The 13,021-nt window shown below is 46.3% G+C and overlaps 1 protein-coding gene across 1 annotated transcript in view; it reads right to left on the bottom strand.

Moving 5' to 3' along the window:
• Positions 1 to 12,891, bottom strand: part of SLC7A10 (solute carrier family 7 (neutral amino acid transporter light chain, asc system), member 10) — a gene marked incomplete at its 5' end in the record, with an annotated part of 16,704 nt that extends 3,813 nt beyond the window's left edge. The window contains 7 exons of the mRNA XM_010081889.1: positions 1,209 to 1,305; positions 2,388 to 2,491; positions 2,587 to 2,710; positions 3,906 to 4,059; positions 5,115 to 5,240; positions 6,021 to 6,172; positions 12,687 to 12,891. Of these exons, the coding sequence (XP_010080191.1) occupies positions 1,209 to 1,305; positions 2,388 to 2,491; positions 2,587 to 2,710; positions 3,906 to 4,059; positions 5,115 to 5,240; positions 6,021 to 6,172; positions 12,687 to 12,891 (962 nt within the window). The remainder of the gene's footprint in view (positions 1 to 1,208; positions 1,306 to 2,387; positions 2,492 to 2,586; positions 2,711 to 3,905; positions 4,060 to 5,114; positions 5,241 to 6,020; positions 6,173 to 12,686) is intronic.
• Positions 12,892 to 13,021: the final 130 nt, after the last annotated feature.

Genomic DNA, 13,021 nt, shown 5'->3' with positions numbered 1-13,021 from the left:
CGTAAAGCTTCATCTAGATGTGTATTCTGTCATAAAAGCGGAATGTGCAGGAGACTTATTTGGTGAACTTGGTCTGGGTGTATTGTGCCAGAATTGCTGTTAGAGCCAGCAGACACTTAAATGTGCTCCTTCCTAGTGCATCTGGGGTCAGACCCTCGCTGTTTTGAAATCGGTGGTAAATCTGCAGTTGGGTTTGGTGCAGCTGAGGTCCCAAGCAAATGCCCTTCGGGGAATTCCCTTGCTTGGGCTGCGCAGCTCGGCATGGCAGCACTGGGTGTCATTTTCCTCTTCGATGTCTTCTACACAGTACAACCCACATATTCACATATTCTAGCTTCACTATGTAAAAGTGTATGAAGCTCTTTGTTTCAAATAATTTCTGTAAGTCATTAGTATTGTGGAAATTTGCGCTGTATAAAAAGTGAGAGAAATCTTCCTGCGGGAGCACACTGGCAACCTGGCCAGCCCCAGCCCCTCCCAACACTTGGCCCTTATCACTTGGTTTCTGATCTTTGCAGGTGACCTCTTGTCTGCCTGACACACCGTTCCGCAGATGCATTATTCAGGGCTACTCTAATCATTGTCCCTACTTACTTTTTTTTTTTTTTTTTTTACAGGCCTGGAGAAGAGAAATACCCCCGACCCTCAGAGCCCTGCTGGACCACCCCTCACCAGCTGTATTGCTCATTGAGCATAACTAACTTTAGGAGCACTTTGTCCTCTCCCTGGCATCTGCCGTGTCTCTGGCTTTGATGGTGGAATCTAAACCAGCCCTGCCCGAGTGGGATCAGCAGTCATCATGAGGATTTTTGTGGAAAGAAGGAAAAATTGGTCAAAAGAACTTCTCTTTTCTTAAATTAAGTATCTGCATTTCAAAAGCCAGTCTCTGTCTTCGCTGTGGGAAGGACAAGTGACAATGGCCTTAAATTGCCGCTCAAATTAGGTATAAGGGAAACCCTCCTGATGTCAAGGGTGGTTGGGATGGGAGGGATTATTTCGGAGGCTGAAGGCTGCTCCTCTCTGGGCCTATTGTAGCTGCTCAGCCAGCACCCACCAGCGGCACTCCCGGCCCACTCACTTCTCCTTCTCTGGGGTAAAAGGGCCTCTCAAGGATTTTTCCAGCTCTCCTCTGCATGATTCAATATTTCCAAGAGCTTCCTCAGGCCTGAGCAGGTTACAGGCAACAGAGCAGGGACGGTAAAACTTACACAGACGAGCAGGGCGGGGATGGGCGTGCAGTGCTCAACGTGGATCATGGCAAGCAGACTCGGCAAATGGCCTTCTCGGGCACCGGAGAAACATAGCCTGGAAATAAGAACAGTAACACTGAATCCACTGGGTGTACAACAGCCTCGTCAATATCTAGCCATATAACATCTCTAATCTCAACCACCTGCATTGGTCTTGCTGTGGGAGGGAGCTGCGGCCAGTGGGTGCTGGGCTGCAACTGGGGAGATGACTAGAGACTGCCTGCATAGCCTGGTGTAAGTTATTTAAACCACCCCCTTCAGTGTATGAGGCCTTCAATGGCTAATGTCATCTGTGAAATGACCTGCTCTGAGATGCTGAATTAGTTCTGAGGACTGAGACCAAAATCTGTCCAGTCCCTATCTGCTGACCAGCATTGCCTCCATACCCAAGGTGGGATGAATACCGTGAAGGCTGTGATCTGCCATACATAGCCAAGGCAAAAAACCCCTTCATAGATAATATTTCCAGTGCCAAAAGGGTTTTGGATAGGGTTTAACATGCCTTAAGGTTTCACTTCTAAGCGCGTAACCTGTTATGTATGCACTCAAATTTATTGCATCTCATGATACTCATGGAAGTGCTGAGATACATAACTTTCTTAAGGTACTTAAGATGGGTTATTTCCTCAAAAATTTATTTATAACTTTTAAATTAAGTTCAGAGAGGTCAATTAATATACATAGACTTTACAAGACAATAGACCTTATGGATTCTGGTCCCGCTACGCGCATGGTGTGCACGTGAAGCATCTTGCCTGAAAGGAGTTTTTTCCAGCACAGGAATGAAAAAGTCTGTAACTGGGAACAGCTCCAGGCTTGTAGCTACTGGAGCTTTATTGATGTAAAATTACTTTGGGTCCATGCTAAAGCTGTGTTTGGCTCTTACTGTGAGTTATTCCACATCTGCAGACACTTTCAGTAGCTTGTAAGAATTATTTTGCAAGTGATTCTGTGATTCAATATTACATTTGCTGATTTAAAACAGAGCAATTCATAAGTGAATGTATCCAACACGCCCAACAACAACCTCATGCTCTACAACATCCAAAATGTCTAGCTAGCATTTCTTTAGCAAATGAAATGAAAACAGCCCCTCCCCAAATTAGATAACGTTCATAAAATTGTACTCCATCTAACCTTGATGAGGTAAAAAGGTATCCATTTATTCCTCCAAATGTGGATAGGGCCACTGAGACTGGCATAACCCAGGAAAAATAGCCCAGTAACTTTTCACCAAATGTCTAAAGCAACAGAAGGCAGAGAAACTGAAATTCACTGCAAAGCACAGAACCGAAATCAAAGTGTATTTTAGACATCCAGGGAATGGTTTACTTACTACCGCCACAGCGTTGGAGGACAAGAGCTCTTGGGGTGACATGGCAGTGAAATATGCAATGTTGGTGAACGTATACACAAATGTCACCAATGGGATGGATATGAATATGGCACGAGGTAGGTTCCTAATAAAAGAATTAGGAGGGTAGGTAAGAAATCACAGTCATGCACAGCAAGACCACAACAACCATCTACAGCCCCGAGGGAGGTCACCCAGGGGGGTGGGTTCATCAGCTGTTTCTCTGGACAGGAGCTGTGCTTCCATTGCCTCTTTGACCCACTGCAGGTTGGAGTGGGCTAAAAGTGCTACAAAATGCCACGTCTGCAGAGGGGAGCATTCACTCCTTTTTTTATTTGGCGAGTGATGTTTTGTTTGCCTTATTTAAGTCATAACTTTTCATTATTCAGCTTTGAAATTGTGGTGGTCCATTAAAATGTTGGTGTTTTATTGAGGGAACACATTACTACACTTTTTTTTATTCCTGCCAAGATCTCTGGACACACACTTCACCACTCACTAGTGAGAAGGCATGTGCAGAGCCGCTCGTAAGGCTTCAGCTTTCATTCATTCCCATCCAGCCTGTTTAATAACTTGAATTTCTCCTTGTTTAATTGCTTTGTGCATTGGATGCCCAGAAATAACTAATGCTCCAAGAGCTGCTCTTGGCATTTGTCATTCCACTTCAGCAGCTCAGAAATATTGAAACGTTTGAGCTTTATTTTACTAAACTAAAAATTACTTTCCCTCCAGATTTCCCAGCCTGCTTGTGAAAATAATTTCCAAGCCCCTTCCTGTACCCAGGACCAGCAGGAACCCAACGTAAGTTGCCTGGTGGGCAGGTGCCCGCAGCCGCGATGGGGCAGGGACCGCTGCCCTCACCACCGAATGGCTCTCTGATCTGCTCTTTCAGTTGTCTGTGGAAGATCCCCTTTGGGCAAAAAAGCCAAATGACTTCCAGTATAATTCAACATTTTTCTAACAGCAATGATTCTCGCTATAGATACTTGTGTGGCATCTCACCAATGGTTCATTTTCTGCTATAGAGGCACTATATGATTGGATAGTGCCATGAAGAGAGTGCTTTGTCCAGAGGCTGGTCTGATTCGGGTAATGCCTTGTGCAATATATGCTGAATTTCAGTGTTTCTTTAACCTGTCTATTGTCTGTTCTAAACAAAAAATATCTCTCTCCTTTAGAAACACCGGTCTCATAGACATTGAAGGACATTGCTGCAGCTTATTAAATGAATAATATTACCAGATGGCTCCAATGTCTCAGCACTTCAAAAAAATGTGGATGGCGTAGAAATGGATACTTGCCTGCAGGGATCAACCAGTTCTTCTGTTACATAGTTCAAGAAGTTCCAGCCACTGAATGCAAACGACCCTTGAAGAAATGCTAACGCTAAATGCCCCACAGATGGAGTCATCCAAAAATTAAATGCGTTGCTTGGTGTCAGCTCCTTGTAGTTTCCTGCACAGAGAGTGCAAGCAAGAGGTTAAGGCACCCCTACCAACCAGAGACATGTGGAAATAGGCAAACTTTTTATTCTTTATTCCTTATTGGATTTGGGACTTCATGCTCTTCACATCACCACGGGCTGACATTGCACTTGCAGTGCTTTCTGTGGGATGGGGTGCTGGGGAGGCAGCTCGGGCTGTACACACGCACATCCCTCGCTGCCGTCTGTGCCATGGCGCCCGTGTCACCGCTGCGACTCGTGGGATCCTTTGTCAACCTGCACTGTCTGAGGATGGCTCCGTGATGGGGTTAAAGCCTACCTGTTCTTGATGCAGTTTTCTTTTGCAAGAGTTTGATGTTGTTTAGCAGAAATGTTGAAAAATAAAATGTCTATGGAGATGGAAGATTTTTCAAGATTGTGGGACATTACCACTGAGAAAATAAGTTTTCTGCTCTCTGTAAATGTCATATTTCATCTTCCTTTATATGACTCATCACATACATGACAAAAACATTGTGAACCTTTTGTGTTTTCTGCTTTCTATTAAGTTGGTGAATCAGCAACACTTTTTTTTTTTTTTTTGCCTATTTTTAATCTTTTAAGTGACTTTTCGCAGGAAATTGGACTAGCACCCAAAATAAAGCAGACATCTTCCTGCTCTGGGCCCAGCACTGCTTATTTGGTTTTCACCCAGAGCATTTCAAATAAGGAACATGCAACAGATTAAAAAATTTAAGTAACTACTCCAAAACATTCTCAGCTCCCCTCCTTTATCCTATCAAAACCAGCAAGGTGGGCTGGAAAGGGACTTGTTTAAGGGGATACAGCTGATTTCTCTGTTGTGCCATCCATTCTGGTGGGCTGGAAAGGGACTTGTTTAAGGGGGATACAGCTGATTTCTCTGTTGTGCCGTCCATTCCGCAGTTGCCCGAGTACACAGCCCTGCGGCTTGGCTAAGCCCAGCGCTCCTTTGGGCTGGTTTGTAAGGAGAAAACAATGCAGTAAGTGGGAAAAACCAAGTCTATCAACAGTACCATACCCGTGTTAGAGCCGTCTCACAGAGTACCTTTAAAGATCTGTATGAAGCCCACAATAATGATAAGGGCCAAGGCTAAGAGTTTTCCTGCCGTAAATATATCCTGGATGCGCGTTGCCCATCGAACACTGGAGCTGTTCACCCAGGTCAGGAGGACTGGAGAGCAAAAGACTGAATTCAGTGAAATGAAGTTGTGCTGATTTACGAACACGCAGTCGAAGCATTGAGAACCACAGACTGACACGCGCCTTCCTGCGGGGAGCTATGGCATGGCCAGGGCGAGAGTGGAGGGGAGCACTGCTTTTCCCTAGGACACGACCAGCCGCAGGGCATCCCTGGCAGCTGGCAGCTTGCCCCCTGTGGGGGCTGCTGGTCAGGGCTCCCCCCACTCTAGTAACTGTGCCTGCATAGTGCTTAATGGGCAGGGATCACTGCCTCCTCACAGAAATAGTGAACACCTTCAGTCCCCATAGCCCCATTTGCTTTTGCTGGCCCCATACGTAACTACCGCAGAGCCGGTGGTGTGCTGTGCTTCCTACACACTCGCATTTGTGAATGTAAAAGACTAAGAAGGGCTGAAATGGTGGTGGGTGACCTATGCTGGTGGGTGACCCATGCCCATGAGTCACCCCTGCCAGCACCCATGGCTCTGCGGGGAGCACAGCACTACCCCATCCCACAAGATCACCTGCTGCCACTTTCCCCGGGACCCGCAGGGATTTGGGCACCTTTGTGCCCCGCTCCAGCCTGCTGTGCTTGCTCCGGGCAAGTAGGAAGGGAATGAATATCCCGCACCGGTCATGGTGCCTGTCCTGGGACCTCCCCGCTTGCCTTTTGAGTTGTGGCCACGACCCCAGCCTGGCTGGAGCAGCCCCTCAAGTGGTCCCCTGCAAAACCGAGGCAAGCTTTGTGTGTGTGCGAGAAGCAAATACTCACGTAAACACACCATGGAGAGGATCCTGGAGGCATTATAGGGGGGGATACAATTAGGGAAGACGGGCTGCAGGACATAGTTTGAGAAGGTCAGTGAAATGACGGCCAGACTGGTCGGGTACATGATGAGCACCGCACTCCACAGCAGCAGGAACCTGCAAAGTCAAGAAAAAGCACAAGAAAGCAGCGCTGGGGGTGCTCTGGAGGAGGCAATGCACACGCGGCTGTGCAGTGCTTTGGGACGGCTCCCAAGACATCGGAACCAAGCATCTTTGTGCTGGTCAAACCTGGCAGTCACCTACTCGTGCCTCTCCTCATTCCTCTTCCCATGTTCCCAGCACAATCTGTATTTAAAATTAAACATCCTAAAGCAAATCACAGTTTAGGGTCATATGGAAGAGTGACGATTAGGCCCAGTGGGCACACTTCAATCTAGCTCTGTATGTCCAAGTGAAAGCATCTCTGTTGCTCCTGGGCTGGAGCGTTACTGCAGCAGACACCAGTCCCTGCATTGAAAGCATCTCTGCAGGGTTTTGGCAGGGCCCCCGGCTGCGGGCCAGCTGCACTCTTGGGGCTGTTACTGGCTCCCCACCGGCCACTGTAGAGTTTCTTGCCATCCCTCAGGCTGGCTCTATGACCCAAGCCAGGGCAGCTTAGTACTGCAGTGTTCTGCCATCGCCCAGCCGGGGTCCACCGGGGCTGGCTGCCTGACACCAGCTGTGGCTGAAGGTGGTGGCACCAAACAAGGCACACTTGCAAATGTGAAGGGAGAGATATTTTGGTTTCTCACTCTGGGAAAAGGAAAATAATGCTTATTTTATACGAACAGCAGTGTATCTGGTTAGTGTTTTAAAATATTTGAAGCATTATAATTTCTGTGATGAGAAGTACTAATTGCCAGAAAGTGAAATCTTTCTTGCCATGTACATACACACAGATGTATGTAAATATAGATACACACATTAATTCATTCATGCACATGCACAGATGTGTGCACGAATGCCCAGCACAAATGAGAATCAGAAGTGACATTTCCAGAGAAGACAGTACAATTTCTCAGTTACATGGGTTTCTCTTTTAAAGGCTGCTCCCTCCCAGCATGCTGCCTGCTGCCATCCCCTTAAATCCGGCAGTGCTGGGGAGGGTCTACCTGGTGCTATTGGCCTGGGGGGAGGGAGTGCTGCTCGCCGGGTGCTCCTTGGCTGAGGTGGTGAGTGTTTCTCAGTCCCGTCCTTTACTTTGCTCTGAGAAGTATAGGGCACTCTAAGGCTTCCTTTTTGTTATTAACTACTAGAGAGTCAATTTGCTAAACTGACATGATGCAAAAGCTGGTTACCTTCTCCAGTGACACTGTTGTTTTTAAACTCAGGGGTTTTTTTTTCTTTCTCTTTATTTTGTTGTGTGACTTCTTTTCCCAAACCCTGCTTTTTACTGTTTTCCTTGTGGTTCAGAGTAGTTTTCTTCAGTAACTGCTTTATGTTACTGGGTGCCGAGGGTGGCTGCCCAGTCTGGGGCAGCTCTGCAGCCCCTGCTCGCTGGGCGAGGTAAGCATCCAACAGAGAGGCAGAGAACTGTGCTCAGAAGTGTTCAGTGGGGTGAATGACTCTGAAAACAGTATTTCAGGCAAAATTGGCCCTTGCTACTGTGCTGTGATATAGAGCGCGTTGCAGCTGGGGTGGGGCGGAACACAGTTTAATGGGACTGTGAATAATTCTGTACATTTCTGACAGTGAATTTGTTTCATGCTGGATTGAAATACATGCAGGACTGATAACACCAATTAAAGTAAATGCAGAATTTTAGCAGAGGGTGATGAAGTTGCACTCTCAAATGGGAAGGTCAAATAAGATATGGCTTTGAAATAAGAAGGAAGATTGCCTAAGTTGTAGGCCCACTTTCTCTTGGTTTTCTGTGTGTTGTTGTTTTGTTTTTTTTTTCTTCCAGGTAAGTTTTAAACAAAGCTTGGTTCTGAAAAAAACATATCCATGCTAGTGATTCAGATGATGTTCACATCCTGAACATCTGGCTGTGGGGGTCGGGCTGCCCTGCTGAGCACTTGCTTTGCTCTCGTGGTGCCATCAGTGGCTGGAGCCATCGGCCCGGGTGGCTGGGGATGGCTGTTCTTGTATTGAATTGCTTGTGGGCAAGTGGTGTTTGCTGTGGCTGGTGGAGGGAATTAATCCCAGTATGCCTACCCAACACGCTGAGTCTTCTGGGAAGTCTGCTTTTAAAGCACCACCTTTTATCATTTACTGTGTAGGAAAAGTGAAGAGTATGATTTCCTTAGCAAAGAACAACTGCTCCTGATCAGCTGTAATTAATTTAAGTGACACAGCTGAAATTTCCTGCAGGCATAACTGAGTTTCAGCTGTCCTTGCTATCACGGTGCACACAACGTGACAAATGGAGGTGCAAGCCAAAGGGCTGGAGGAGTGCTCTCTGCCCTGGGCAGTCATGCAGAGGGAGCGGAACCAGCGCTGGAAGCCGAAAGTACAGGCTGAGGCAGGGAGATGTCATTGTGGCTCACCTGGAGTTACTTTGCTGGGGTCTTCAAATAGAAAGTGGAGGAATTACTGCCTTGAGGGCTAAGTGGTGGCACTGGGGGTGTCGGGACCTGACCCCTCTCTGATAAGCTTTCACAGCTACTCAGTAATTTACAGCACTGCAAGAACCTGGGAAGTTAAATCTTCTTTCTAACTAAGAAGCGATCGCACCTTTAGAAATGGGCTCAAGACTGCTGAATGTAGAGAAGAAGGAAGATGTAGCTCCTCTTGTGATTCCCTCCTCCCGTTTTTTTTTCTTTTTTTTTTTTTTTTTCTCTCTCCCCCTGAGCATTGGAGTTGGTGTGGGAAGTCTGAGCTCCTGCATGTGCTGATGGCAAAAGGGCTGGTAAAATAACCTCCTTGCCTGCATTCTGAGCACCTCGTGGTTGTGCGTAGCGAGCGTCAATAGCGGGTAGCTGGTAGCCTCTGCTGTGGTTTTTGTTGTTGAGTCTGATCCAAAGTCTCTTGAGGTTAATGGCTATCCTCCCATCAATGTGCATTAGATAATGTCTCTAATTAGATTATTTTTCCCCATTTTATAAACACACTGGAATAAGTGACAGTCTGTGGGGGGATGTGGACATACTGCTTTTGGGAAGGTGAGGCATTTGTGTGGAAGTGCCTGCCATCCCTGGATCAAAACTGGATTTTTTGCAGACACCTCTGCTTACTGATTTCCTCACCTGCAGAAAGACACGAACAGCAGAGTTTGATCTGGATTCCTAATACAGTCTAAAGGACTCAGTGAAATCTGTTCCCAAACATGTATTTGGGATGTGCCTGTAGTCCCCAAAGGATCCCACCTTAGATACTGAACATCATAGAGTAAAAGCAGTGAAAACAGAAAATTAGAGTGTACCCTGCTTGTGAGTCATTAACAAAAGAAAACCATTTGAAAGAGATGCTGTAGTACAGATCATCTGCTCATGGGAAAAGCTGAACTGGTTTAAGAAGTTTGAACATTATTAATATTATCCTACATTGCTGAAAGAATTCTTGCCTTTGAAAACTTCAGATTGTGCAACAGAAACAACAAAGGAAACATAAAAGTATGTTTGAAGCATGTTTTACTCGCAGTTTGGAGGGTCACTTATCAAAGCTTTGGGTCAGAGCTCTCTGCTGATTTCAATACCATTGATTTTCAGTGAGGATGTATGTCCAGTCATCAGTCACTCCTGGGAAAACAGCTATGTTAGCTGCAATGCTATTGCTGAGCATTCAGAAGAAGTTGTATTTATCAGAAATGCACTAGTGAGGTTTTCATGATCTGAATTTATTCATTTTCTTCTGCAAAGATACATATTACATCTATTATTTACTATTTTTGGGTAATGTTCTTTTCATGACTGGTACAGATGTGTATGCCCCCGTGCATGCAGATGAGCCGTGCGCAGGCAGCTCCAGAGGCATGGGATGCGGTGCATCCCTGCAGTTAGTGTGCTCATACACAAGTGCTATTTTAAAACAAGATGATTTCTAAATGAAGATGAAAGCAGGATGTCTGCTCTCTGGTACTGGACCAGAGCCCAGTGCAACAGGAGCCCTCCTTGGTCTCTTCCTTCTCCCCTGGCCAGAGCTGCTGGGAGTGTCCCTTCTGCAGGGTAATCCCCAGCTGAGCTTTGCCATTGCTGCGGCTTTCAGCGGCATTTCGTGCTCTGAAATGTGCTTTAGCTGTAACCAGACTCAGATCAGAGCACTGCTCTGCTGCCAGAGCTCCTGCTAGGTCAGGAGATGGCCCTGTATGCCTGTCTCTTTTATTCTGTTCACCTCCTAACATCCCACCTAGCAGTGTTAGCATTTTTTAAAATTTTTATTTACATAACTAAATATCAATACTGCCAGGAACAGAAACTGGGGCATGTAGTACTCTTAAGGGCTGTTATGATCAAACATCGCTTCTTTGTTCCTTATACCTAATGCAGGAAAACATAATAAATGGGGAGGATGTGGGGGGAAGGGGTATGGCACATGGTCCTATAATAAACATCTTTGTGTTCATAGACCACACCATCCAGATATGCCACTGGGAGAAAATCTCAGAAAATCCTTTGGCAGATAAACTAAAGCTCTGCGTGCATTTGATACTCTCTGCTATAGAAGGATTAAATCAGAAGAGAAAGTTGAACTTCTGGAGAAGGGAGCGTTTGGTCCCCTCAGGGAAGGCTCAGTGTGGCTCCTGAAGGGCCCCTTTCAGCTCAGAGCCCCACCTGTGAGCATCGGCAGGGCAGTGGGCTTCTGAAGTAGAAAGCTGAAGGTGTTTGCGAGAGTTCCCTGAGGCTGCAGGTTTAAGTGGTGCAGCAGGGTGCCACCCCAGCCTGGCTTTACTGGAAAATATGACTGAGCCCCCCCCTTTGGACACCAAAACCTACCTGGAGGCTTCCTGCCTAAGGCACCCCTTTGTCATACTTTGAGCATGACTTATTTTCTTGGGAGAAAAGGTAAAGTCTCTTTGCAAAGCAAGAACGGGAGCACTGCTTCCCTTCAGGTGACGAGGTCGTGCTTTTTTTTCATGTTGCTTGTGCTTTGCAAGCCTGGGAATGAGAGAGCTGCTGCTGCAGCAGAGCTCCCTGCCGTGGGAGGTGGGAGCGTTGCTCTGTCCCCAGGTAAATGCTGGGTAGTGATCAAGGTAGTGATTTATCAGCAGGCATGTGGTTTGTTACAGCAATTGCATAGCCTGGTGCTTTCTGGTATCATGCAAGTTCTCTGAACATGATACAGGGAATGAGCTGAGGAATCAGGTTTAGTTGTACTTGATTTCTTATTACTTTAATTTTCTCCCCCAGAAAGCAAAATTATTTTGGTTTTGTGAAGCTCTGATGGTTCTGGCTTCCCTCACAGGGATATTCCTGGGGTAGCACTTCTGACTGCTAGTGCAGATCTATGCTTTTTCCTTTTTCATGGTGCTTGCTTGCAGACCCTGTTCCCAGGAGCAGATGATGGGGGAAGCTGCTGACCACCCAACACAGCGTCCCAGGGGAGCAGGGGCTTTGCTGTGCAGCTCCTGCCCCCAGTGGGAGAACAAACCTCAGTGAAGACAGCTGAGATTTTCGTTAACCAAGCTGATGCTGTTGTTACCTCAGTTTGTGCTGGGATGTCAGTGTCATTTTCTATGCCAAGGGGGACAGTGTTCAGAAGAGAAATTCCTCTGACTTTTATGGAAACTAGTATAAGGCAGTGGCTTAAGTTTGACAAGCATCAGAAAACTACCCTGTCACCCAGCGTGTTCTCAGATGCTGTGTGTGCCCGGGCGGTACTGAGCTGAGGCAGGCGTAAGCAAGGGGACAGCCTGTGGGATGGGGTGACAGCCTGCTCACGTTAACGTCTCTGCTCACTTACTCTAGCTCAGCAGCCAGTTCAACTGTTACGGGATTGTTTTCCATCTCAAATGAGAAGGAACATTCTTATCTTTTTTTGTTCTTCTCTAGTTTGCAGTTATGATGCTTATTTTTCACAAGCCGCCAACACATGGCATAGGCTCTCTACTTGCAAATGAGCAAGCTGTCCAGAAAATTTCAGTGCTTCTCTAGTGAGCTGTGAGCACAGGATGAGGTTTAATTTTTCTTGTTGAACACACAAAAATATACAGTCAAATATAAATGATGACCTCTTCTCACTTGTCCTTTTCTCCATTGGGCACACTATTCCATTGGGGGTATTTTAAAATAGAAATCATTCCCTGAGTTAGCATTTCCCCTCTCTTTGTATTTACAACATTTGTTATTTTGTACAGTTGCAGTAAGTGAAGCAGCGCTGCAAGCAGCTTTGGTTTATGGTAAGGAGCTCCAGGCTGGCTTCCCTGACGTGTGAAGCTCCTCAGTACAAGGTGCTGATCATTCAAAGCAGGCGCTTGGATACAGCATCATTTACAGCATCATTCTTTCCTGTCACAGACTCCATTGAGTCAGAGAAGGAAGTGACTGCGTCTGTCGCCTTCCCTTGGAAGGCAGCACCAGGAGCTCTGTGTAGGGGTGATTTGGTATTTCTAATGAGAACAGAAAGAATGATTTTGCAAAAGCATTTTATTGACAAATGTTCCCTGCCTCTTCAGTTGTTCAGATGTTTTTTCCACACAAAATACTTAATTTGAAACCATGTTTATATTACTTCATAGAGATAGGGTACTTACCCAGCTAACCCACCAAAAATCTCTGTGACGTAGGAGTAATCCCCTCCTGATTTGGGGATAGTGACTCCCAGTTCGGCATAACAGAGCGAGCCCAGGGCAGCCACCCCGCCGCCAAGCACCCAAATAACGAGAGCGAGTCCCACCGAGCCGGTGTGCTCCAAAACTCCTTTTGGTGAGATAAAGATCCCAGAACCAATGATATTACCTGGAAAGGACAAAAGGTTTTCAGTGACATAAAAGAAAGCAAGAAATGGACTTTTTATTTCTTTATTTTAAAAAAAGTCAACCCCCCCCCAGTCCCCACCCACCCTAACAAGAACTCCCCACCAAACCCG

This window comes from Pterocles gutturalis, unplaced genomic scaffold (assembly GCF_000699245.1).
Source record: "Pterocles gutturalis isolate BGI_N339 unplaced genomic scaffold, ASM69924v1 scaffold3174, whole genome shotgun sequence".
Taxonomy (NCBI): Eukaryota; Metazoa; Chordata; class Aves; order Pterocliformes; family Pteroclidae; genus Pterocles; species Pterocles gutturalis.
Note: the sequence above shows the minus strand (reverse complement) of the source record. Positions and strands in the feature narration are given on the sequence as shown.